The 27,922-nt window shown below is 45.9% G+C and overlaps 1 protein-coding gene across 1 annotated transcript; it reads left to right on the forward strand.

The window, feature by feature from the left end:
- midn (midnolin) lies at positions 1-27,922 on the forward strand. Its single transcript, XM_084547720.1, has 8 exons — positions 1-721; positions 3,026-3,254; positions 4,880-4,967; positions 5,081-5,143; positions 14,970-15,515; positions 16,429-16,561; positions 16,769-17,092; positions 24,052-27,922. The coding sequence occupies exons 1-8, from the start codon at positions 646-648 to the stop codon at positions 24,312-24,314; spliced, it is 1,722 nt and encodes a 573-aa protein (XP_084403846.1). The 5' UTR covers positions 1-645; the 3' UTR covers positions 24,315-27,922.

Genomic DNA, 27,922 nt, shown 5'->3' on the forward strand with positions numbered 1-27,922 from the left:
TGTTTACCCGTGTGCGTGCCTTGTTTCCTAGCAGCCTGTTTACCTGTTCTGTTGCCAGGTGACATTTTTCTCTGTGTCGTCAAAGACTGACTACGCCCCTGCTATCACCAAAACAGTCGTTTCATTGACTTTTTGTTAAGGTGGCTCCCCATAAAGACCGGTTGGCGGTTGGTTTTCCTGCAGTTGCCTACCTCCAGGTCGCTTGTGTCGTCCAGAGAGCGGCAGCGTTGACACAGATTGATATATTTTCGTCTTCATCTGTTATGGTTCTGCGTGGTCTCATGCTTTCCCACCGGGAACGACGCGGTGGACTTGGAGGCGGTAACGGCGAAGTGACGCGACCTTAAATACATGCTGACATAACAAGAACGCTACTCTCCACCCATATCCGAAAGGAGTCTGTTAAGAGGAGTCTCACCTTCTCAGGCTCTTATCACCGAGAGAGACACCGGTGCACCTACACACGCGGAGGTACCTCGGGACTTTACCGTTGCTCCTTATTGGTCAGGAGCCCCCGGTCTGGTGCGTAACGTCGCGCGCTGGACACGCACGTGCCTGCCAAGGAGTTTACTAAGAACAATATCTGCGGATAACCAAGTGTTTGGATCTATTTAAGAGTTTTGCCACTGCCTGGGTTTACTTTACATGCCAAAGCTGGGGCAACAGACTGGAACACAACAGACTTTTTCGCGAAGCTTCACAGTTTTCGCCACGATAATTGGTAAGTTAACTTTTAATTTTCACTTTTTATACCAACACGTAGCCTTCCGCGTGACCTCAAGACGCGCGAGCAAAGTTGGACTCCGGCTTCCCTGTGTCGGTGGCCAAGGAATTGATTGGAGCCAATCGCTGATCGATAAAAGCATGTCAGCTGCTCGTCTGAGCCGACTTGCATGCGCGTTCCGGTGGACGCGATTAACGTAATACGGCCCTTATCGACTTCAACAGAATGCCACTGTTACTGTAAGTTATAATTAGTAGCTAGCTGACAGTAAGTCATTGTTGATAATGTCTGTTTAAAAGCTCAATAGCAACCTCATTAAACGATTCTGTGCCAGTGACAGTCAGGCTCGGTGGACAATAAGGCACATTTTGCTATTGAGCCTGAAGAAAAACTGGTTAAGGTGTCTGTTTGACTAATAAATATGCTCCGTAAAGTTAAAATAGTGGAATAGGAGCAAACTATGAGTCACTTGCATGCCTATTAAATGTATATTTCTTGGCCACATGGTGGCGACCGAGTATCTTGTTTCGTGGTGAAGCGACTGTTCAAGTTTTGTACAGTCTGCAGAGGTGAACTCACTTTGTGTACCTCGGGCTGTCTGCCAGTGACTCCGGTTGTATTGGTTAGAGATATTGCGCATGACATTCATGGGTTACCTCAGTCTGGAAAACTTGTGCAGCAGCAGTCGCCGATGCAACTTAATATAGGAAAATCAGGAGTGCCATTTCTGTGGTATTTACACTCTGTCATTTATTTTATTGTATGCACTGCGACTTATCCGGAATCCTTCTTCCTGAAGAGAAGAGCCATCCCCGTCCATATGTGTAATTTGCATAGTACTCGCGAACGTTTTAATGGTTTCTGGACGTTGCCGAGGGTAGGGGAAAGAGGATGGCGTCAGCAGCATTAAAGCCATTACTGATAAGTTAAGGTTACTGGTCTTTATACCCAGTATGTAAATACATCCACAGTAGTGCAGTTGGTCAGTAGCCTCCTCTGAAGCTCGATCAAAACATTGAATACAAATGCGCATTTTTGAATCTAAACTTAAATCTGTGTGAAGACATTGATTTCCGCGAATATCTCTTTAGAATATACTTTTATCTATTTATTCATTGTACAGGAGGGTTGACGTCGTTTTAGCGACGAATGCTATTTTGAGCATGTTGCACAGTTCCCACACAAGAGGACCCTCAAACACACATCATTTTTAGACGTGACCTGGCACAGACTACAGATGACTCTGTGTGTGGGAAGATGGCAATTTTGGATGAAATAAAATAAACACGGCGGATGTTAGTTTTCTTATTGACCGGTCTTATAAAAACGAGCAATTGTTAGTCAGCGATTCATCAGCTGCGAAAAGTAAACAGTTAGACATTGGCATGAGAGCTTTCTTCAAACCCTTGTGTGCCTGTAAAAGCACACGGACCTCAGTTTAGGAACCGCTGATTTAGACTAGTGTGGTATGGGCGCATATTTTATTATATGCTGTAATTTATTATGAATGGCCTAAACTCGCCTGCCCTCCACGTGGGTGTGGATCTCGACTTTCTATTGGATGAAGTTAGCAGCGTCCTTAAGGAGCTGTCCTGTGATTGGTCGAGCGGCCTCCGGGCTGTGGGCGTATTTTATCGATGGTGGAAGTGGGATACTTTGTGACAATGTTCATTGTCGATATTTCACTGGAGCTGCAGTGGGTATGAGTGCGCAGCGGAGAACCTCTCTCTACTAGCCGAATGAGGCTTTGCAGCTCCGGACCGTGTGTTTTCTCCTCCAAAGCTTAAAAAAAGCTTATAAAACATCCAAGGGGAATTTGTGTTATTTTTTTTTTTTTTATCATACATCGCAGTTTTTGTTTTAAAGGCAACCGCCTGCGTAAGCGAGCGTCCATGGCATTTTCTGCTGACAACCTACTTGCGTTCCTGTCTGGCATTTGCCCATGCATGTAGCACTTCGGGAGACTTGCTTGCACGCTGGAAAACGCAACAAAGAAAACAATCAAACAAAGGGGAAAACGAGTCTCGTGTAGTTGATTTTCCTGCGGGGATATTCTCATGATATCGACCGGAGAGAGGACGGACTTGGTTTTATTGTGACTCTCGGAGGGCGAGAGAGAAAAGGAGCTATAGAGAGAGAGAGAGAGAGAGAGAACGACGGAAAGCTCTCTGAATGCTGCCTTTGATTTGCAAGCCGAACAAGGGACGGTAGTCGGGGCGAACGGAACTGCTTCACCATCCTCCTCAACCGCTTCATCCCCGGCTCTGCTCGTCTTGTCTCCCCCCCCTTCTCTGACCACAGGTTATCGGATGGACCAGCATCCCAGCGCCCGGAGCTGCACCAGTCGCGGGGCTTCGTCCTGCGAGGCCGTCCCGACCGAGCCCTCCATGAATCTGTACATCCACTCCACCACCGGCACACGCTTCGAGCTCTCACTGCCCCTGGAGGAGACCGTGGAGGGACTGAAGAGGAGGCTGTCGCAAAGACTCAAAGTACCAAAAGAGAGACTCGCTCTGCTACACAAAGAAACGTGAGTAAACCTCTACTGAAATGGGTTCGCTGAATGTAGTGTAGTTGCCATATCTACTATATATATAGAAAAAACTATACGTTTTTGTTTAAAGGGCCAGTCGGTGTTTGAAAGTAGCTGTACTGTACTGACACCGTTAGCTGTAATGTCAAGGCTACTCCGCAGTTTAAATGTGCATAACCCCACTTTAGTTGCGTTCACCACCCGAGCCTGTGGTGATATTTTTTTTGATCCATACTTTGGATCTATGTGTGGTTGGGCTCTCGGGAGCTTCAGATGCAGCCTCGCCTGCTTTGCTCATCAATACATTCAAGGAAACTACTGACCATCAGGACGCGCGGTATTGGAATTACGCATAGGGGACGCACAGGTCATTGGAGCCGTATTGACTAGGCAATCGCAGACTTGAATTGATTTATTCTTCCTTCTTATAAATACCGAAGCCTGACTGAATTACTAATGCTATGCGAATCAAACACATTACACACTAATGAGTGAAGTCACACAGACTTGGTGGCCAGTCATTTATTTATTATGCTACTGCAGAATACAGCCTTTCACATTGTTTGTCTTTGGCATGCTGTTCATCTAATAATCAGTAGCTCTGGAAGCAGAATAGCTCCTCAGTGGTTTCAGTGTTTTATCCATTTTTTGTGTGAATCGACGGCTGGCCAGTTTCGCTGCACAGTGGAAATAGTTAAACCCTTTATTATTAAAAACTAACCAGAACCTTAAGCCTCAGGCAGTTCCCAAATGAATCAGGCCCAGGTTAAATGAGCTAACAGCAGTGCAGGTGGTGTTATGCAAAAAAGAAAGGGGAGCTTTAGTGCATGCAAACAGTCAGCATTGTTTTTCAGCCCCCTTCTCCTCCCACCCATTGTAATCACCCAATAAATCACATCATCCTTTAAAACCTGAAACCCCCTTTTTAATCCCCTCCTGCGCCTCAAACTGTAGACCTACAGCAAGTCAGAGCTAAGGGCCTTTGTTCAGCTGCATGGGGTGAGATTTGGGTCATGCCTGTGGAGCAGCCTGTCTTAAACATCCTTCCCTAACCTAAATGAAGCAGAGAGCCAGGCACGGATGTGAGTGTTTGTAGTGTGGGTCAGGTACTCATGTTCTTCTTCTGCAAGCATTAAGTAGTAAATGCATGTAAATGCATTCTGTGTCACATTTCTAATCCTTCTTAAGAATTGCAGATAGTGTTGTTCTGCAGGTCAGCTAAGAACAATGTGCACACAGTCCTAATTGCAGCATATTGTCATGCTGTTAAATCATTTTTTTTTTATATAGCTATTGAAGAATTTGATTGTGGCTTTGGTTTCAGCTTGGGTTTCTATTCCTAATTTGTACAACTGAAAATGCTAAAAGAAAATACTTACCTCCACTTAGGCGAGTGGCAGTTGTTCCAAATATCCGCTGTGAGCAGTTGTCAAGCTCCACTATACTCGAAATTGAAATATGACAGCCCAATCAATACTTCTCTTTTATGGAGCTTTTCACCCACGGCTCTTTTCCAAACTAGTTTTGAAGTCTGTCTGTCCCCTAGCTGAAGGGTGTTTGTGTGTCTGAAGAGAGAAGATATTGTCAGCGCAGTCTAATTATCCTGTTCTCTAACCCCGCAGGCGCCTAAGTTCAGGCAAACTCCAGGATCTGGGCATCTCTGATGGGAGCAAGTTAACACTTGTACCAACCGTTGAAGCAGGATTAATGGTAAGATTCTACTTACTGAGATTCTGTTTTACTTGCAGTTACAAACATAAACACAAATAATGTTTAGTCCTTTAAATAGACGGTTAAAGATTTTTTTTTTTGTGTGTGTGTAGTCTCAAGCATCAAGACCAGAACAGTCAGTAATGCAGGCCTTGGAGAGCCTAACAGAAACTCAGGTAAGGATTTGCATATGATGACACTAAAGTAACATGGAAGTAGTAAAGTCAGTACCCCACAGTCTGACCTGAGCTTCAGACCTGTTGTGTGCAAATCTGCATGTTGGTTCAAAACAGAGCACCACCCAGGTATGACGGCTGCAAAGATGAGATGAAATGAGCAGGCTGCACAAGCACGGGCCCCTTTGCTCGTCTAGTCTCTTAAGCAAGCCAAGCTAGACATCCAGTGTGAGCTGTTAGGATATAATAAGCAGCAACAGCCTCCTGCATCCTAGTAACATCTGTGATACTGTGTGTGTGTGCGTGTAGGTGGAAGCCATGTTGAACGCCACGCGAGAAAGGCTTATTTGTGAGCTGCTCAGAGAACCAGCACTCACTTCCACCTTTCTGTTTATACCTTTATCTGTAATCTCTCTCCACTCCTTCTGTATTTCACACTCTAACAGGCACACACGCACAGGCAAGTTTCCAGGAAGTGTGCTGTGGCTGCATGGAGACTGAGTGTAGTCTCACTCACTCATAAACAGAGTGCTGGATCATCAGATGACAGCCTTCTCACTCAGTATTAGCATAGGGTTCCTGGAAGCCTAACATGCATACATACCCGGCGAAAAAACACTGTAGGCCTGCTGAAATACAGTATGTATTTGAGTCAGTATAGCATGACTCACCAAAATGATCAATAGTGAGAGTGAAGCAAGAAAAGGCAAAGAGTTCTTCATGCTAGCCACAGAGAGAAACCGAGTGAGAAGGGAGGTGATAAGGCTGAATGCACACAGTCAACAGTGTGACGTATGAGACACTCTGCAGCTGACTGACTGACTCAGAGCAACTTCCTTTTGTAGCGTTGGGTAACACTGAGATGTACGTAACTGCATCAACGATGCACCACTGACTGATGTCAAAACAGCGCAAGACGGTGAAACTGAATACTGATGTAATAAGTTAAGCGTGTCAGTGATGCAGGAGTTGTGTCCTGATGACTTGGTCCGGCGACGACGCTGTGAATGTAGCTTGCCTTTTTTTAAATTAATTTTTTTTTTATCAGAGGACGTGGGCTGATCGGAGATAGCGGAGTGTGGTTTGGTATGGCTTCTTTCCCTGCTGATAATTTTATGGTGGAAATCCTGGCCTTGTTGTGTGTGTGAACTCAGCATGCGTCTCGTAGCACTGACAGCAGATGACTGCATGTGTGTAGGTGTGTGTAAGTGGACGGCGAGCGCGTCTCTTACTGGATGCGTGTGTATATCGCAGTGTTCGTGGGCTGGAAGCAAGCCTTGCCCATCATGTGGTACGCCTTTGCTGGGCAGCCAAGAGTGACAGTCATTTTCACCAGAGGCAGATGATAATTCAACCGCCGACCCAGAAGAGCAGACTTCTCACTCTGTCTTTCTTCCTGTGTCTGTCTGGCCACATAAACTCTAGGATCAATATGAGTCAGATGCTTTCTTTTTTTTCTCAAGAACTTCTTACCACATATTATTACATACATTAAATTTGCATTCAGATGCATTTTGATGTTAATCACAGTCCTTCAGTGGGAGATTGCACAAATAAAGGCCACAGTAAGAATAAAAGGTTAAAGGCTTAAAGCTGCTTTAGTGTGTTTATATCTAGAGAAATTGATTCCTCTTTATAATTCATGAAGCAAAATGGAATCGTATAGATTGTGGCGAGATTACTGATCTGAGTAAGATTAGAAAATAGGAACACAAAAGCTTTCCTTCATTTCCTCTTTGCCCCTAACTCTGGGGCTATCAAAAATCAATCGATGCACTTAGCTCTTAAAAGTGTCTGACACGAAAAATGATATGCCCATATACCCAAAAATAGCCTCGGGGAGACATGAGGTGGTTCAGAAAAAAGGGGGTTTAAACCCCCGAACCCCTAATAACCACTCACCTGTCCATATATTTTACTCATGTGAGGTCTCATTTCCAGACTGTTTTTCCAGTAAGTGTGTATTCACGGAAGATTGGGATGAGTGGATCACCTTATGTCTCCTACTTTATCAAGATCCTGCAGAAACCTGATCCTGACAGGTTCCCAGGGATGTTTCAGACCTTTGCGGCATAAGTTTGAGAGAGAAAATGTTTTATGGAAATTGAGCACAGGAAATGATCGAAATGGGATTTTTTCTTTCTTCCCTTTGCTCCGTTTCCCCCATGTCCTCCTTCTCCCTCTCTTGTTTCTGCTTAACAGCTCTCCCAGGGCACTGTAATTTAAATGTGCTGTGGTGTGCAAGTCCGACTAGCTGCCTCCGTTTGACCGTTATGGCTGGCTTCTTAGCAAGGACAATCCTGGCTGCCTTAAGTCCTCCTCTGGCATCTCACTAGACTTTTTGCATGACATCTAAGCTGTATTAAGCCACTGCCTCCTGACAGCCCATCAGCATACAGTTGCCTGCTCTACCCTCTTCTCATTCTGTCTGCTAAATAGAGGCTGTGTGTACAGCTTACGTTTGCAGTCATACATGGACACACACTCACCAGAATTGAAAGGATGTATTTAAGAGGATTTCCGATCTCGATGAGAGTAGAAAATGTCTGAGCCGAGCAGTAAAACAAATGTATACTTTTATGACAGGTGGTGAACAGGAAATGAAAGCAGTGTTTAATATTTCTGGGTCTGGGGTGTAGGCAGTGACATCACCTCTTCATCTATTGATCTTGGTATTTAATAGAAAGAGAAAGATTATACATCCCTCTCAGACCATAGGGACTATTTGCTCACTGATGCACATTGATGCTAGGAAAAAAGCCAACCAGGCAGGAAGGCAGGCAGGCAGGCAGGCATCACCCTTACCATCCCCCCCCATTACCCTTCCCCCATGCAGCCACCTCTTTGTTCCTGTCTTAAAGCATGAGCACCAAACCTGCCCGGCCAACAAACCCTCAAACACAACAATAACTGAGGCTGTCCTCCATGTTCCGATTTATCCTCCATGCGTCCACAGGCGTCGGCGGTACCCAGTCGGGCGCAGCCACAGTGGTGCATACTGGTTTCAAAATCAATGTGTGGCCCAGCTGGAGCAGTGCTCAGCAGGCTGCAGATTGACAAATTTTTGCCTTGAACACTAACACGGATTGCTTTGGGAGGAAACTGCGTGTTGCCATTCCACATATCCCGGTGGAATACGCGGTTACATATCTACTCTGCTTTTCTCTCTCCTGCCAACAAGCACCTCCTGTCCTCATGCACTCCTCTCTTTCTCCTCGCCTTCGTCTTATTCTGGGAACAACAGGCCCGAATATGGCACGGTTTTGCCTTTGCGTCAGACAGATGCAAACTAGTAGCATCTTAACGGTGTGCGAGGAGTCACCTCTGGGTTGCCCTTACCTCATTTCCTCTGCTCTGCCTCCCTCGGGGTGCCACAATGAGCCTGACAGGTGGAGGCGAAAAAAAAAAAAGGGGATAGGTCATCCAGTAACGTGGAGATAGTGGGGAGGATGTATACACATCACGCACAGATGACGAAAAACAACAGAGGAGAGTAGACGACTAGAAAAGACAGATTTTGGAGAATAGTGTTTGTTTCAAGACGATGAACTGTGTGCCTCTGCATCTCTGCGTCTCTGTACGCGATTATGTGTAAAACAGCTCAATGCAGGCGGTCAATATGTTTCTCTTTCCAGTCCAGTCCTACATTCTGTACACCACCTTATATCTAGATGCTAGTTAATTAGCAGCACTGACGCTACTGGAAATCATTGGAGAGTAATTGTATTGAGGATTTGGGAGTGCGAGGAATGTTGGTCAATATAAGGGGATCCTCTCCTTTTTATAGTACACAGCTTCCCTCTGTCCTTCTCGCTGCCATTGAAATGAAGGCTTTTTATATGCATGCAGCTTAAGAAAGGGAGTCTTTGCTCTTTAGAATGGTAATTTGCTTTTTTTGTTGCCTAAATGAAAGCTACAGAAATTAATTTGTTGCTGAATGTGTAAATCAAATTGTGTATGGACTAAAAGACAATGCTGATCTAAAGACCTATTCAGTCCCTGCTCATGTAAATCCAGGCCTTGAAAATTGCATTAATAAGCTGATCACGCAGTATTTTTGCACCTGTGTAATCCCCTTTGTGATGCTTAAACGCACAGTGGGAGGGGGATGAGGGGATGGGCGCAGGGAATCAAGGTGTGTTGTGGGGGCAATCAAGAAAGAGATGTATTTTGCAGGGGGTTTCATTGTCCCGTTGTGTGTGTATACGTGTGGCCACGTGTGTGCGTGTGGGTGTGTGCATGTGCCAACATCCATTTTTAATGCCCGCGTCTTTTGTGTGTTTTGCCTCGTTGAGCGTCCAGGGGAGTCTTATTTCTCCATATTTGAGCGTCGTGACCGTCATTGTTTTCCATTCCCCGGCGACACGGTGCTTTTGTGATTCAAGTAGCAGGCATCGTGACTACTGCGTGGGAGTATGGAGGCCAGGAATATCACATCTGATAGCCACCACCAAGTCTAATGAAGTCAATTAGGCATATGCTACTGTTGAAACAGCAAGGCAGGGGTTAAAAGGCCCAGGTCGGTTTTGTAGGTCAAACAAAGAAAGGAGAAGAAGACGGCCTCCTTTGCATCATCGCCCAGCAATTTCTTACCGCTTCTCTGGCCGTTATCTTTACTCAGATCTGTCACAGAATCCCTGTACCTCTGCTGCCTTCTCCTTTACCCAGACACACTTACTTTATCCCAGATAGGTGCAATGCTGTCCTGTTTTCTTGTGTTGCTGCAGATAATGTTGGTTTTACAAGTATCTACAAAATTGTCTTTATGGGTACAGAAAATGCCGTGAAGCCACCAACATAAAATTGAATAAATTGTAATGATCAGCTGGTGCACAAGGCATTCAGTGGGGGGTGAGAGGAGTGGGAGCAGCAGGGAACCAAATAGGGTGAGGATTTCTAGGCTATTGCTTGCTTGACGTGAATTGGAGGCAGTGTGCGAGGGCTGGGGGTTGAGAGGCTTGTATGTGCATGTAAAGCTGCTCTGTGTTGCTGGCCAGTTGTTGGCACAGTTGGAGCGCGAGGAGCGGCTTTTGCAGCAACCTGATCATCCTGAACTTGGCCACTCTGACTCAGTCAATCAAATTCTGTGATGGCCAGCTGGTCCTCTCTACTTCTGCTCATAGCCTCCGCTGTTTCTTATCAGGCAGCATTGCAGACGCCTATCTTTCTAATGGGGGCCTTTGAAGAGCCCCCCGGCTGCCTTTAGGATTTGGGGCATGATGCAAGTCATTGATTTTTTTTTTTTTTCCCCTTCTCTCTTTTGAGAACCTGTTATTGCATCTTTAGCAGGTGTGTGTCTGCACAGAGACTATCAATCATGTCCTGGTGCGATCAAAACATCTAGGTCGATAGGCATAATAATAAGCAGCTTTTTGAACCATACCTTTCACCTAGCAGTCCGACAGGTGAGCAGTTGCACTGGAACCGGAACACGGCCGAAGGAGACGACTTCTTTCTCGTGTTCCCTGTCTCCACCCAACTGTCCCGCCTTCCAATCCTCTATCCTCTTTTCTCCGGCACAAAGCTGCTCAGTTGTTCATGAATGTCAGCTCAGTGCTGCCAGCACGCTCTATCTTACCCTCCCTCTCCCTCTCACCCTCCCTCAATCTCTCAGACTCTCTCTTCCTCCCTCACTGCTTATCTCCCTCCCTTAGTTCGCTTAGTGTGCAAAGGAAGAACGACTGCAAATGAGTTCCTTGAACCACAGGGACCCCAATAAATAAAACTGTCAGCCAGAGATGTCGAAAGGGAAAAAAAAAAGAGGGAAGGAGCCAGAGGCACACTCTCACTGAATATTTCATCACCCACCATCACTCTGACACCCTACCCCCATTGCCCGCATCCCCCCATCCCCCCTCACCATCCTACTTCCCTCCCTCTCTCATGCCATCCTCCCCCTCCTCTTCCTCCATCTCGTCTCCACCCCTTCTCCCCCCCACTGCCCCTTATCATATTCTCCCCCATTACTGCATAGCAACCAAAGCCTCTTGCTCAACAAAATACCACCTCACGGACACAAGCAGCCACAACAAAATGGTTGATGGAACTGGCCGTGGGGTCAGTTCGTAAAGAGGGGCGGTGATGGTTTTTAAGTGAAACGGCTCTTTTTCAATACCTGAATATCTCACCTTGTTCCTCAGGCGCAAAGTCCTCTTCTCTTTGCATACCACTGCTGCATTAGAGAGAGAACAATGAAGGGCTGGTTTCTTTCTGCCTCCCTTAACACAACAAAAGTAAAGGCTCTTCACTCTCCTTGTTGTGTGGCTCTCGTAACACGCCACTACAGCCAGGCGTAAGATGGTCTCTGTAAAGGTTTGAAATCTGTTGAGAAGAACAAGGTAGAACAAGAAATGGAGGACAATGGGGAGATTTGCAGGCTTAAAGACGAGCAATGAAGCTCTCTTTTGTTTGCCCGTGATGTTCCAGAAAGCTCTATCTGGTGTTTGTCCTGACGTCAATGGTAGCCAGCCACGTTGGCTGTCTTGGCTGTGCTCCTGAGAGCAGACAGGCATGTTTGGACTGGAGCTGAGCTGCTAGCCGAGACCTCTGGGAATCATTTGCTAGCCAGCTCTCCAGTACTAGAGATCCCCTTCCCCCCCCCATACACACATGCTCTCAAACACACTCCCTCCCCTTGTTTCTCTCTTAGTCTCTGTCCGTCTGGAAGAGGCTTGTTGTTACACGATCACTCTTGCCAATCTAGCCTCTGGCAGGCAGGCCGCGCTGTATCATCCTCCGCCTCCTCCCTTCCCTCAGGAAACGGGCCCTATTTCAGGTGTTCCACTCCACAGCTCCCGGCTTCCAGCAACACAAGCTGTTCGCCCTCTTTTTTTCTGGCTGTTCAGGATTGACTGCGAAACAGCGTGTCAGTCGAAAAGCGATGCAGCTATTAATTTGAAGGCGTAGAATTCCACACCTGAAGGTTAACGTTTACTCTTTTTATTTATCTTCTGGGAGACATGAAAGGCGGCCGCAACGCTACGAGAGTGACCGATCAGATTATAGTTGTTGAGACGTCCCCTCTCATTTTCCCTGCAAATGAGATGTCTATGTTTATGTGGGTTTGTGGCCTTTTAATTTCTTGCCTGAAGTTGAGGTTGTGGTGGGTGGTGCGTGTATGTGCGGAGACCCCATATGAGTCACATGCACAGTTACACGCGTTTTTAGCTCTCATGCATGTGAGATTTAGCAGGGCTTGTGTGAGCAACTTCTAAATTGACTTTATGAGTCAACGACGGAGACTCTGAGACCTGGAGTGACAAAAATCGACTGGAGGAGGGAAGAGAAGGGAAGGAAAAAAAAAGAGGTGTGAGGCAGAAAGCTTGCTTCTCTCGCCTGCTAATTTGAAGCCTGCCATGTGGTGTTGGGAACTCAGTAGGAGTACATGAATTTCATCTCCGTGGTTTTGAATAATCCACACTAGTCATTATAAGGGTAATCAAGCCTCCTCTCTGTTTCTCCTGCTGTCACTCACTGTCAGCCTTTTTATCTCACTTTCTCTCGCATGTGCTTACACACACGCAAAAATAGAGTGATGGAGCAAAGGCCCTTTTCAAACTTAGTTTTAAATTGCATCTTGAATGAGCCTTTCAGGGAAGCTACAACTATCAAAGTGCACATGCTCTGACAAGGTGCTGAAGCACTGTAGTCCTCCCTTCTCCCTGAATGGCTGGGAACAAATTTGAACAACAAATTGAGCGTCTGTTAAGCAATAGTTGCGAATTCTCTGCAGATAAAATCGAATGCGCGTAAGGAAGCAAAAACCGATCCCAAGTGATTACATGAGACTGATTTTATCTGACTGATGTTGTGGGTGAAATGCAGTTTAACCTGCCTCAGCTATACGTTCACTCAGTTTTGATGCATGCGCAAACAGGATCTGAACTACGGACAAACTGATACACACTCCTCAGGGGTGTTTTCCCCCGTTTTCCTTCCTCCCTTTCTTTAAACACTGGGTTGATCGTCTCCCTCGGGGGGCCTCTGAATTTGAGTTTCGGTGCGTGTTGTGGGTTGGCAAACTGTCAACTCATTCTCTTGACAGATGTCAGTCACAGACACAGTCAACGTCTCCCGCCCCTCCTATTCTCTTTTGTTTCTGTCTCCCTCCACCCACCCTTTGACTTTTGCCTCTCCCCAGTGTCTCAGATCCGGACGCACACATCTTCGACCTTTTTATATATGGAGTTTCCTAGAGCCATCTCATGTAGCACCCTGCCCTGTTCTCCTCCTCCTCCTCACTTCACACCCCGCCTTGCGCCTGCTGAGTTTATTGCCTTACCACGATGGGGTAATCATGGCGGGTGTGGACTATATCAACAAGCCATTAGCGGCTGAGTTTACATTCTGAAAAAGCTAAGTTTCTGTTTATCCCGCAGCCTCCTTTATGCTGATTCTTGCTGCTTTAGCTGTTGATTATTTACATTTTGAACAGCAGCCATGAGATCATCCCAACCCCCTCATCCTTTCACCTGCCTCTTCTCTCCCTCCATCCTCTTTTCCACACCATGTCAATACCAATGTGCAAAGGTCACCCTGGCAACAGAGAGGCAGCGGTCGATAGAGAAATAAATAAGCACAAGAAAAGGGAGAGAAGGGATGGAGGGTAGAGCCTCGTGATTCACAGGGTTAACTACAGGCCAACATCTTAGAAGCATACTCCAAAAGCTGCGCGGTCAGATGGGAGTACAGCCCGTGCTCTCTTTAGACACCTTTGTGTATATGTATTTGTAACTTGTTTTCTCTGCTTTGCCATTATTCCTTATTCTTTTCATCTCCAGTCTCTTTGACTTTCCTGTCATCATGTAGCTTTTCAGTGCTCCTTTTGTCTTCCTGTTTCCCCCTCCTTCCCTCTCCGGGGACTAAAAGCACACAGGCAGTCGGGGTTGTTGAAACCTTTTTGGACAGAGGCGTCACTTTGTATTTGCCAGGGCTGGTTGTTTCTGTTTGCTTCTATTTGGGGAGAACCTGAGATGTCATTACTGCTGAGTCTTCAATACCCAAAGAAGCTTTCTGACCTCCGAATGACACTCAATAAAAAAAAAACATACACACACACACACATGCCCGGGCTTAAGCAGCTAGTGGCAATACAGAGAAACAGTTCTGCAGGGATGCAGGAGGAGGTGGACAAGAGAACTTTTGTTATTTGGTGTGAATCTTTCAGCCAAGTCGTGACAATTCTGCTATCCTGTGTGTATTTGTGTGTGTCCATCCGGGCCATGGGTGGGTCAGTGAAGGCCTCCACACTTGGCCCCTGTTAGTCGCTGCCAGAGCTCCAAAAATGGGTAGCCCTTCCAGATCCGCCACAGACCCACATACAATTGACTATTCTGTGTTTGAGAGGCAGGCGGGGTGTATTTCCTGAACGTGGGACTGATTTTTCAGGCCACGGGCCAGACAGAAGGGTGGCCTTTGTCTCTGAGCTGAATGACACTGCTGACTAAGAACGGGCGAAGGGGCAGTGGGAAGCAAGCTAAAGTGGGCTCTATTTGTGTTTTCCAATAAGTCTCCTTATTCACGACTCTCCAGCAGTAGTAAATAGGCCACTGTTATGGAATAGTGATTGATTGCATGATGGGCTAATGTGGAATGTGTGTGTCCATGTTAAGGGGGGCTCAAAGCACTTTTGTGTGTATCCGTTGTGCATATCCATCCAGAGTATAGACTGTTCATTTGCAAAGAAGGAAATCAATATACAGTTACACACAGTTGCAAATATCATTGCATACAATTAAACCTATATACCAGTTTTTATTTATTTTGTCATCTGGTAAAATTGTGTTGGTGAATTATTCACGTTTTGTCTTTTTTCCTCTGTCTGCAGGTCAGTGACTTCCTGTCCGGCCGATCACCCCTCACCCTCGCCCTGCGTGTAGGTGATCACATGATGTTTGTCCAACTACAGCTGGCGGCGCAGCAGGCTGGTGGTCCCCAGGTCCAGCACAGGCACCTCATCACCCGGGGCAACGCAGAGGCCGCCATGGGACAGCCCACAGGGCAACCCCGTGTTCCCCACCCTCACCCACAGTCCCACCATCACCATCCACACAGTCACCCCAGCTCCCACTTGTCCCAGCCTCACCCCGTCCCTTCCTCCCCCTCTTCCCCAGGCTCCCCTTCCTTCCCCCTGCCCTCCACGCACCACCAGCCTCTCCCCCCCATGTACCACCAGTCACCCTCCGCTCACTGTAGCCCCCCTACTCCTCCTCCGCAGCCCCACTCCCCCCGCCCGTCCCACATCCCCGGGGGTCTTTTCCGCTCCCCAGCCCATCACCATCATCATCACCACCACTACCACCAGCCTTCCTCAGGCCAATCCAGCCCCGACGTCGCCCCGGTCAGCCCTGTAGCCCCGGTCCTCTGCCCTGAGGTAAGTCTCAAAAAAATATTGTCCACGCTGTTGATGTTTTTTGTGACACTCCTACATCTTTGTGCTCAGCTCTAGCTTTAAAAGGAGATAAACATACAAAACGTAGAACATATTATCTTGTGTTGTTGTATAGGCGCTACAATTAAAACACATCTGTGTTAAAATAGCATAACATACTGTATATACTTGTATAAGGAAGTGATATCATCATAGACATTTAGCTCTCTCATTAATGAATGATGGAAAGGTTGGGAAATGACCGTTTGACCCAAGAGCATTGCTCAGGACTAAATCACATCCATTAAATTAATTACATTATGGGATATCCCTGCAGCACGAGGGGAATCTTGTGGTTTAGTCTGATCTGGAGAAGGTTTGCTCATGGTGTGTGTGTGTGTGTGTGTGTGTGTGTGTGTTTCCAAACCACAGTGCATTTAGTCATCACTGGCGTGCAGTCTGCCTCACAACTATAAATCATGTCAAAGAATCTGTCTTGATTCTCTCAGTTTTCAGTCACTAAATTTCATGATCGTTTTGATTTCACTTTCGGATGTCAGTTGAGTAATCCAAGTTAAGCCAATGTGAATCCGCAAGAGGCCAAGTTTGGTCTGATCACAACTTTATGTAACCAGATGTCCTGGATCTTTTGGCACGTGAAGTGGCAAAAAGACAGCTTGAGTTTTCTGTTTTCTGTGGTTTCCTGCAACCATTAGCCTTTACTACACAGGCCTCTTACAGAGTGTTAATTGTAGTTACCGTGCTGTAAGTAAAGGTCACATAGATATATATATATGGAGTATGTAGGTCAGAACATGATTTCAAGTTTTCACGGTTCCCATGGGATAAGATCATGTTTACTCTTAAGTACTACAGGCAGAACCCCAATTAATGCTCCATTTTTTTGTTCTTCCAGGCAAATTGCAGCCCCAATAGCCCCAATAGTCCCAACAGTGGCACAAGTTCCTCGCCACGCTCCCGCAAACCTGGTGCCATCATTGAGAGCTTTGTCAACCATGCTCCCGGAGTCTTCTCAGGGACTTTTTCAGGTGAGAGGATACTGACTTACCATTAAGATTAATGGCTACTGTAAGAAATGACCATGAACACCGTGAGATCAAGCTGAAATCTTCTTTTATGGGAACTTACCCTTCCCAAAAATACGCAAAAACTAGAGACAGTCTCATTTTCTTAATTGAAAACTAAATATACATATATTCTCATACTGTTCTGCTGCTTCTTGCTCCTTCTCTCAGGCACTTTGCACCCTAACTGCCAGGACAGCAATGGGCGTCCCAGACGAGATATTGGTACCATCCTGCAAATCCTCAATGACCTCCTGAGCGCCACACGCCACTACCAGGGCATGCCCCCTTCCCTCACCCAGCTCCGCTACCAGGCCCAGTGCGGTTCCCCCACTTCACCATCCCCCTCACCGCCTCCTTCGCCCCCAGTTGCTGGAATGACGGGCCTCTCTGCCAAAGCTACCTCTGTGCCCGCCAGCACCGCTAGCAGCCCTCCGCCGACTCTTCATCCACTGGTGCAGTGCCAGAGTCAGATCCGCATGTCCAGACCCCATGGTGAGTGACTTTACTCCACATCCCCTCTGCCCGTGCAAGCATGTCATGAACACAAACAGAAACACCCCCTCACACATTAAGCCATTGCGTACCCTTGAAGCCCTTATAGAGCAGATGTTCCTTCCACAGCTTTAGAAGAGTGTGTGTCTGTGTATGTAAAATGACTGTAGTCTAGAACTCCACCATTTTACTGAACTCTGCTCTTGCTTTGCCAACTACTAAAGAATTCATTGTCACCTTTATCTTTCTGGTTCTATTCTCATAGCACGTCACGGTTAGCTCAGTGATGTTGGGATGATTTTGCTTCATTGTCTTCCAAGTGCTGATTTTCATCTTGGAAAATACTGACAATGTAAGAACAGAAAAGTTGAAGAACAAAAACAGTCGTGCATATATGTCTCGTGGGTTTTGAAGCAGGTGAGAGGAGGAAGAGAAGGGAGGAGGGAGGTTCCCTTAGTAGCGCAACACAAGCTTCTCCAGACCTGTTCAGTCAGGCTTCACTTGTCAGGCAGCAGAGTTGGCTTTGTTTTTGTGCGCCAAGGAGATAGGTTTACCCCTTCAAGCCTGGGCTGGGCTATGTTTAGATTAGATTAGGCTTTGAGTGAATAACCTACCTCCTAAAGAAAGGCTGCAGCTGGGGCATGTGTGACCTGGGGTAGGACGAACCTCCACATACCCATGCTTGAGGGTTGGGCCAGGGCAGGTGCTAGAGTTCAGATGATACCATTCTGGGACTGTGTTCGGATGTTTTAAAACCTCCTTTCCTTACAGCGACAAGGGATGTTGAGTGTCAGACAGATGTCCAGAACCGATAACATTCAGTCAGTTCTAAAGTTTGACTGTGTGTGCTGGAAGAAACAGCATTGTCCTCTGCTGCCTCCTTATCTTCTGAGGAAATCAAGCTAGTCTTTGGTGAACTGCTGGTATTTTTTTATTTTTTACTTTTTTGTGAAACTTCACAAGCAGCTGTGGAATTGTGTTTTGGGGAGGTTCCTCAAATACAGCAATTAATGTTTAATGTTTTCTTTGTTTGAAAAAAGCAAGAGCATACATTTCCATTGTTGCAGCCTGGCTTTGTCCTCTGTTTTTTTGACCTTCCACTGCAAGCAGAACGAAATGTTTTAGTTGTTAGCAACTGAACGCAGACTCACTGGGAATGTCCAGTATTCCGCTGCATCACCCTTACAAGTGTTCAGTGAACAGTTGGAATAACACAGGCTTATTTTCCTAACTCAGGAAAGACCTTTCCTTCACTGCCCCCTCCTTCGCACTCACCCCGCCCTTCCCCTGTTCTCCCACTCTCGTCATCTCTCTGTTCGTCTGCACTCAACAGTCCACGCCGTCCCCCCCACCCCCCACCCCATTTGCTGTCCAAAAACAGCCTCGTCTGTAAAATCCATCTCTGTCTTTCTTCTAATCACCCCCTTCTCTTTCCATGTCTGTGTTGTGCATCAATACATTGTCTGTGTTCACTTGGCCTTTAAATAGATTTATTCCAAAATACAGCTTTGAAAAGAATATGCTTTGTGAAGTAGAGGGCAGTGACAGTAGGAGGAGGACACTGAAGGCGGGGGTGGTTAAAACCGCAACACTAAGCCTGCATTCATCGTATGGGTGTTGATATCCTGTCCATCAGTCTACCGACTGTCCACTTATTAAAAGGCACAGGGTGAAAGAATTGTCTGTCCAATGCCCTTTTGCAGTTTAACTGCCCTGATCCAACTTCCTGTCCACAATGTGCTTCCAGAAAGTGATGTGAATGGGTAACCTCCCAAACTAAGCACAGTCGATCTCAGTGAGACAATGAATGTGGTGGTGTTGGTGTGGACAGAGGCTATATGCCTATTTGTATCCTGTTCCACATGGTGTCCCAAGGAAGTCGGTGATAAGCGCTCTCAGGCAGTCTTATCAGCCAGCACCTGATGGTAGACTTACTGGACTTAACGCCGCAGCTTAACTCTGCTTCACAGAAACCTGCCTTCATTCAGCTACAAGAAAAAAAAAAACCTGCGCTTCTCATCTGCCTAAATATGTGTGCGCAGTCAAACTTGGGTTGAGGCATCCTCTTGAAAATGTCACATAGCTTTGGTGTCTCCTGAGAGCCTTTACCCTTTCTGCTGCAAGTTCATGTGCGAGGTGGAGAAGACGAGCGTAAATAAAAGGCTGGAACATACACACATGAACACGCGCTCGACCACAAATGCCTGGTTAAAGGTTAGACGACTAGCTTGGTTTCACGGTTTTGTTGCATAGTATTGCTGCGTTGTGGGGATTTGTCAGCTCAAGGAGCAAGCTGAATTTGAACAACAGGGCTTTAGGTTGGCCTGGCTGGCTGATTGTTAGCCAAATTCCTTTACTGAGTACGGTGGACCCCCCCCCCCCCCCCCCCCCCAGCAATCCCTCCAGCCATCTAGCCCCCTGCCCAGCCAAACCCATTGTGTGGAGGCCACGGACAGGGGCTGTATACTGGGCACCAGGCTGAGCCATTGTAGGGCAGAGCAGGGGAGGGCTATGGGATTATATGGCTGCCTTTTAGTCCCACTCCCACTGCAGCTGCCTTAGTTCAACACCGGCACACAGAGGAGGGCAAACCAGGGGCAAAGTTAGCTCTGAAAGCTTCTCTAGCACCCCCTTCCCCTCTTGTGTCCCTTTCCGCATCCCTTCACCACCCTGTCCTCTTTTGATTTGTCAGGTCACGTTAGCTTCTTGCAGGCAGGGACTGTGCAAGCCACAGGAGGAGGAGGAGGAGGAGGAGGAGGGGGCTGACAAGGAAAGAGACAGACACTGAGAAAGATCCTTTGCCCTTAACCTCGCTGAGTCCTGTATTTAAACCCTGACCCGCTTGGCCAAGGCATGCCACATTATCCACCAGTTGGCTTTACTCCTCTTTCGTCACACACAGACATTTGCCGGGACACACGTGCACCACTAACTCCGCAAATACCCCAGCGACACAGCACAGCACAGCACAGCACAGAGCTATCTAGCCGAGCCAGCCAAGCACATCAGGTGCCCTTTCATTGGTGACAAGGAGAGCAAGAGGGAGAGAGAGGGAATGCAAATGAAGTTTAAAAGTCATTGAAGAGCTTGTGTCCCTGCAGGGCTGTCAATGCCCTTTCAACTAGCTGTCAAAATGCTTGCATTAACTCCAGTTTGACTGGTTGCTTCGATATGTGCCTGATCAGTTGGTTTAACTTTTGTTTTCTAGTGTGTAGAACTGGACAGTTCAGTTTTTCTTTGTTTATAGCTGAACTCTGCACCTGAGACTTTGAGCTATTTGGTCCGAGATACTGGAGTGTTTGCTCTGTTCTGAGTTTAAGCCAGTACAAGATGATTCTTCAGTTATTAGTTAGTGGCAGAAAGTTGGATTAGTATTTGAACATGATCATTTGAGATTTTGGGCTGGATATCAGTTTGATATTATTAATCATCCTGAATTAGTAAAATGTTTCTCCTCGCTCATTCTTATGGCCGCACAACTTTTATTACGAGTTCAAATACTACAGTGATTTGACGGATTCATTTTGACAATATTATTTATACTTTAGTGGAGCTTCAAACAAGCAGACAGTGGTAATGAAGAAAACCGAGGCTGACTTTGCTGCAGTGTGATTTTTCTTTCCTCTTATTCTTCCCTCCCTCCTCTCTTTTTCTTCCTTCCAATCTTTCTGTCTTCGTCCACCCCTCCCTCTCTTTCTCTCTCTCTCTCTCTCTCTCTCTCTCTCTCTCCCTGCTCCCTGGACGCCGAGCAAACACAATGTTCTCGCTGCAAGATCACAAGACTCATCAGGACAAACAAACAAACAACAGCACTAAGACAACTGCAAATGAAGGCCAATCTTTATACAATCAATAAAAGGAGAAGCTTCTTTAATCTACCTCTGCATCCTGCACACTGCAGCTCTCCCTTTTCTCTACCTCCATCCTCTGCCTCTCCTCCTCCAGCCACCCACTCCTCCCACCCACCATCCCATGTGCTCCCTATCTCAGTCCTTGCTGTGTTGCTGGGCTGGGCTCAAAGGCAAGGAAAACTGACTGACGCATCGATTATTCATAGATCACTCCTTCTTTCTTGCTCTCTCTCTCTCTCTCTCTCTCTCTGTCTCTCTGTGGCTCTTTCTGCAGTGCCCGGTGTATTTACAAGGCCTGTGTTAAAAGTCTTTGGTGGGGATAGTTTGTGGAGGGAGGAATTTGCTGCTCGTGACTGGCAGACATTGGGGTGATAAAAGGAGAGAGGAGAGAGAAGAGGAAAGGGAAACTGTCATTTCTTTCCTCTCTGTACCCTTGAACTGTCTTCTGTTTGATATCTTACACTGTGCATTTCTAAGAAAAGATCTGTTGTTGCTTCCTCATGTGTCTTTTCTGTGTCACGCAGGGTTGTATTTGAACATGGGTTCTCTCGCTCACTCTCTCTCCTTCAATCTCTATGTCTCTTAGTCAGCTCTCTCTGGGTCCTCCAAGGTTATTGTGATCGCGTCAAACTCCTGCCAGCCTGTGTGTGTGTGTGCGTGTGTGTTTTGTGTGTGTGTGTGTGTGTGTGTGTGTGTATAGTCTGTCCTTCTTAGCCAACCCTAATAATAGCCCTACTGTCATAAACATAGTCTGGAGATCCCTGCGGCCAGCTGTGTCCGGCCCAGCCGCCCAGGGCTCCGGTAGTGACGCTGATGAATGGCTACACACACACACGCGGTTGGTGTAGCTCCAAGCACATTCCCAGAGCTCTTGCTAAGCCAAAGGCCAAGACCTCCTGCTGCACCACCAAACTGCCCTTAACTGTGTGTGTGTGTGTGTGTGTGTGTGTGTGCATGCTTACCCGTGTGTTTGTTCTTGTGTACTGGTGAGTTGTGTTGGTAAATGAGCCAGTACGGAAACCAAGATCATGATCACGGTGGTATAAAGAGAGAATTTAAACTGAGACACTGCAAAGGCAAATTGTACCAAACAGATTATATATGTATAATGTAGGCATGTGTTGGCTTTTTGCCCTTTTCATTGTGTGCGGCACGCCCGAGGGGCGGTTTCGCTTTTGGATAGTCAGAACAGGGGGAATATGGGGAAAAGGGAGGACCAGAGTTGAAACAAAGCCTTGCGGCAGTGTAAATATACATGTCACATGGAGCTGAGGCAGCGGAACAATGGCTGTAATGTAGGAGAACCCTCCATTCTCTGGAGATGACATACTGCCCTCACACAAGGGCGCACACAGCATCTGGATACGCACACACATTTGTATCAGGTCCGAAACATAATGGCAGGAAATGGGAAAAAAAAAAAAAAAAAAAAAACGGTCTCTGAGTGTAATGTGGAGACGTGCTCATTTCTGTTCACTCTGTGCCACGGTTCACATCCTTTCTGTTTACAAAAAGCAGCATCGAGGCTGCTTGACGGCAGTTTACTTTAGTATGCACGGCCAGACAGTGGTGAATATTTATAGCTGGAGAATAGGCTCTGTGCTGCTGCTGCTGCTCGATCCGATAAGCAAATCAGGGAAAGAGGTAAATTAAGCCCACACAGAGTCCGGAATTCATTCCGATGGGGGAGAAGCGCAGAGGAGGGCACAATCGATTTGGAAAATTGACACCTACGGCTGATCCTTTACCCTCCACCCTCTTCCTCCGTTCTTTTCTCTCTCTCTCTCTCCCCCCTCGCCCCTGGGGGAGGAATTCCTCAACCCACACCGCCACCCCCCTTTCCTCCTCATTCCCGTTCTTCACACTGCCCCACCTAACTGTCTCTGGGGAGATATGGGGCAAGAGCTGGAGAGGGAGGGGTGTAGGGGAGGGGTGAAAGGGTTGAAATAGATGGGGTGGGGGGCCTAGGTCAGTGAGCTGAGAGAAGGAAGCTAAAGCCACGATAAAGAAAAAAAAAAAAGAAGAAAAAAAACCCAATCTTTGCCTGTCCCTCTCTCCGCTTACAATTTCCATTCGCTTGCATTTTCTATTGAAAGCCAATAGCGTTGTCCTGGGCCTGAGATGGATGGCTGCACTAGAGCTAAGGTTTAATCAATAGGTCTTTTTAATTTGCCATCGATCCACGTTAAAAGCTACTGCGGCTGTTGCTGCTGTTGCTGCTGTTGCTGTGTGCGCGCGCGTCCGCGTGCCTGCGAGTGTGTGTGCAGCTGTAAGCAGTGCGCGTCGCGTGCGTGTTTGTGTGAATACATGATGTGCTTTAATGCGGAATCCAGTGTCTTTTTGTGCACTTGTGTGCATTCTGGTGTGCAGCAGAGGCAGAGATGGCCACTGTGCTCTGCTTTATTGACATTCTAGCCCATTATTTAATTATTTAATTCCCAGACAGATACTAATGGAGCTAGCTAATAGATTGCGGTTGCTTTCCTTTCCTTCCATGGCCCTGAATATACGCACAAATGGAATTAGGCCCGACTTGGCTAGCGCAGGAGAGCATTCGCAGTGAAATGCAAGGCCTCTCCCTCGAGACCGAACTCTCCTATAGGCACATCAACAGCTAGAAATGCACTTAAGAGCACATTCAGTCACTGAGGCATGTCATGCGTAATTACGTTTGCAGATATCATAGGCAGCTATCAGAGTGTGTTGTCTCCGGCTCGTGTTTGTATCATTTTGACCCTGCTATTGGTTCTCAAGGAGATTTGCGTCCAAGGAGGTCTCTCCTCCCAGTGATAAGGAGATGAAATGGCACTGAGGAGGGTAATGATGCTCAGTGGGGGAGGTTAACCACCAGATTCCAGTGTTGCATTGTGTGCATGTTGTGTGTTCGCCTGTCAGGGCCAAGGGAATGATCATGCCCTTGCATCAGGACAAGGCTTCGGGGCTTTATCTACTGCCTCCTGCACACAAACACACTCGCTGAATTAACATCCTTTTCAAACCAGTTAGTGTCAACTCTGTTTATTGTAAACAAATCAAGCGACGTACAAAGAGAAATATCTGACTGACGATCCCTCCACTCTCTCTCTCTCTCTCTCTCTCTTTGTCCAGGTGACCGTATCCGTCAGACCGAGAACCGTGCAACTCGCTGTAAGGTGGAACGTCTGCAGCTGTTGATGCAGCAGAAGCGTCTGCGCAGGAAGGCCAGGCGGGACCAGCGTGCCCCGTATCAGTGGCTGCCCAATCGCAAGGCCGGGCGCAGTAACAGCAACAGCAGCATGTCCAGCGAGGGCTCCCTGGACCTGGACTTTGACGATTCAGTGTGGAAGCCCGACGTCAAGGCTGACTTGAAGTCCGAGTACGTCATGGCCTGAGCCGCCCGCTCTCACAGATTCGAAGACGTGCAAAACTTTGCTCGGGATTTACTTAGAGATATATTTTGAGGGAGTGGAATGGCAGGAGGTGACACACAGCTGTGCAAAAAAGGAAGTCAAAGTTGTCCTTGTGACTGTCGTCTGGCACACGGGGGGGAAAAAAAAAAAAGGCTCCCTGCAGACTTTATTCTGTCCTTCACAGCTGACCTTGTGAAAAACGGCAACAATTGCAAAAGGACCTTGTTTTGATGCTTGAATCGCACAGGCAACAACTGGACTTAACAGTGTGCAAGACTGTTTTAGGGTATGATTACCGAGACAAGAACGTGAGCATAGCAGAATTCAGTGGGTAGTGGTGGTGGTATTGTCAGTTGTTTTTTTTTTTTCTAAGTTTTATTTGTTTGTTTTTTTAAGTGCACTCTGGGCAGAAATGAAGAGATCCACACTGGACTTATGAACAGGACAGGAGCACCAGAAGCTTCAGTGTTTCACAAGAAAGGCAGAACTGCCGGACTATGGATTATTCCAATGGGCATTCTTATTGATCTCAAAACTCACCAACCAGAGTCCAGTTTTTACCTGTTACGGGGTGGTTAAACCTTTTTTTCTTTTTCCACTTTTAAGTATATTATTATATTTTATAAACGAAAAAAAATATGTAGCATTGTTCACAAAGCATTCAGGTTTTCATATAACAGTTCAAAGTAGTTCTTGATTTGCACATTTTCTTGATTTCTAACAGCTGGTCGAAATGTGCGAGGAGGAGGAGGAGGAGGAGGAGGAGGGGCCTGAAATAGAATTAAAAAAAAAATGAATATGGAAGTATTGATATCAACCTCAGTGACATAGGGTATCGATAGGAATGATTAATGAATAAACAAAATAAATTAATATTAACAGAAAGTGCTTTAGAGGATTTTAAAATCTTTAAAATGTATATGGAAAAAAAAAAATCTATTTTTATTTCTCTTCCTATCTGCTGTTTTCAAAAAACAGCAGCCCTCTGTGGCTTTAGTCAAGTCCTTGACTACCAACAAATATGTACATCCATTCAATCATGTATTCGCTCGTTCATGAATTATTTCGTCTAGCTCCAACGAATGATACGGAAAGATCATTTTCATCCAGCCCGCCTCGTGTCTTACAGACCTGAATGGACTTGTTGAGGGGTTTAGAGTTTGTGTACATACATTTGACAATTGGCCGAATGTTTATGAGGGGTGTGTTTGAATTTATTGTAAATTGATTTAGAGTAACCCGTGTTCTTCATTTGTCCGGTTGTCTTCTCCCTAAAAAAAAATAAATAAAATAAAATGAGTTTCATGAATACACCGTAAAAGAATAAAAAGGCAAATTCAAAGCTGGCTCCCGGTTTTAGGCCCATTTGACGTGCATCTTAATCACAAGTCCTCTTAACGACGACTCTATTTTTTTACCGGCAAAGAGGGAGAGGAAGTGGGGATCTTTATCCAGCATCATTATCTAGTGCCTCCACCAGTACATCCATTGACATATCAGGTTAGGCCTTTCACAGTTTTGCTGCTACACAAGGGGGCTTACAATGGAGGAAAAAAAAAAAAAAAGCGAGAGGGGAAAAGTGACTTTTCTTTGCATGCAGAAGTGTGAAATTATACAGATCTTTTTCTATTGATAGAAGAAAAAAAAAAAACAAGAAACTGTTGCTGTGGGAATGAAGGTTAACAACATGCATGAATTTGTGAAGAAAATAAACAATGCTGCTTTTGTCGGTTAGGTTTATTTTTTTTTTCTTTTGTAACTTTTGTTTTTCTCAATGTCAGAACAACTGCTAAAAGTATTACGACGCAAAACCAAAACAGATGAAGTTAAGTGTGGACTCTCGACGTTGTTGCTCAGCGCTGAACATTCCTGTTGTGTGACAATGAAGATGATGATGACGAGCAAAGAGCAACTGACTCTCTCTCTCTCTCTCTCTCTCTACTCCCCCAAACGCTGGTTTTACCCCCCCCCAAATGACTCTCAAGGACCCAGGCAGCCTACAAACTGTTAAGCCACCCCCCCCCAATCCCCCATCCCCCACCCCTCCTCCCAGCCTGAACTCCAACCGAGGCTCACGTGGACGTTTTCCTGCAGGGAACCAACAGACCAGTGGATTTACTGTATTGTCCGTCGAACCTACACGAGAGAAGCATCTGGTCTGTCTTTTTATCTGTTTGTCCGTCGTCTGATTGACCACCCTACCACGATTGCACTCCCAGAGATTGCAGTGAGAGATTACCTTTTTTGGTGAACCTCATCTTTTTTTTAAGTGGCCTTACCTTTCACTAAAAAAAATGAGACACTTCGGGACAATGGGGGCGGGAATGTTGTTGTTTATTTGTTTTTTTTGTTTTTTTTAAATCTTTCTGTGCGTATCGATGTCGGACTTGTTGTCATCAAGGCGCCATTTTTTGTCACTGAGGACACTGGGCATCTGTTGTTTAGTGCTTTTAGCTGGTGGAGTCTCTATTATGTCAAGGCTTCTGTGCCTTAAAAATGTTGCCCTTGCAGTGTCAGTGTCAGATTTAAGCTTGTTTTGTTCGTTGGTTGATACACACGACTGTATTATTCACAGCCATGAGAGTCGTAGATTTTCGGGGGCGAAGCTTGTTTGAGCGAAACAAAGACCATTCAAAAGTAGGTGTTGTTCCTCAAACATTGTCTTTGTTCCCATTTCTTCATTGTGTTGCCATGCTTGTTGGTCTCTGTTATTCAAACCTCACGTCCCTCTTAACTTAGTCCCCACCCCGCCAACAAGCTGCAGAAAGCTACAAATCTGTGTCATTTGTGTTAGCCGAGGAAGTTCACGCCACAGTAACTTAGATGGCAAGAAACGCCCTGATTCAGAGTAAAAAAAAAAAAGTCCTCTGAGGACTCCAGACTACATGCACTTCCTGTTTCCTTGGATACACCTTTTATTTAAGGACAATTGAACCCCTTGCCCTGCCCAAATTTTATTTAATTTTCTTTTGTATATGTATGAAATATACTCTGTGTGTGCCTCACTTCTGTGTGAAACTCAAAAAGATGAAACGTAACAAAAAAGATGACAAAAGCATTACAGAGAGGATTAAAAAAACAGTACGTCGGTGGACTTCTGATCACGTCATTTAAGTTGCCTGTTCTTTCTTGTAGCCAACTATTGAAAATAACAGGATTCAAGAATACAATTTACAATGTTCTAGCTCTAGACCGGTGTAGCACATGTGTGACTGTATTAATTTATGAAACCAAAATGGTAACTGTGAATTATGTATTTCTTTCTGTGCATTTTTTTTTTTTTTTTTTTTTTTTTAAAAAAAAGAAAAAAAAAAAGCTGGGGGAGAAGGTTGTCGGGACGCTGCAGCAGCTGATGCTCGTGTCCGAAAAGACGTTTTTTTTTTTTTTTTTTTTTTTCGTTTGTTTGTTTTATTTTTTTGTTTTTGGTGGAGTATAATGGAAACGAAACGTGTTTCCGAAAAAGAAAAAAAAATGTAAAAAAAAAAAAAAAAAATGACAAAACAAAAACGAAAAAATATATGAATATATTTTTTTTCTTAAGCAATACATTTCAGTGTGACTTGTGATAGAACATTTTCTTTTTTTAGGTA

Source organism: Chelon labrosus, assembly GCF_963514085.1.
Source record: "Chelon labrosus genome assembly, chromosome: 7".
Classification (NCBI taxonomy): Eukaryota; Metazoa; Chordata; class Actinopteri; order Mugiliformes; family Mugilidae; genus Chelon; species Chelon labrosus.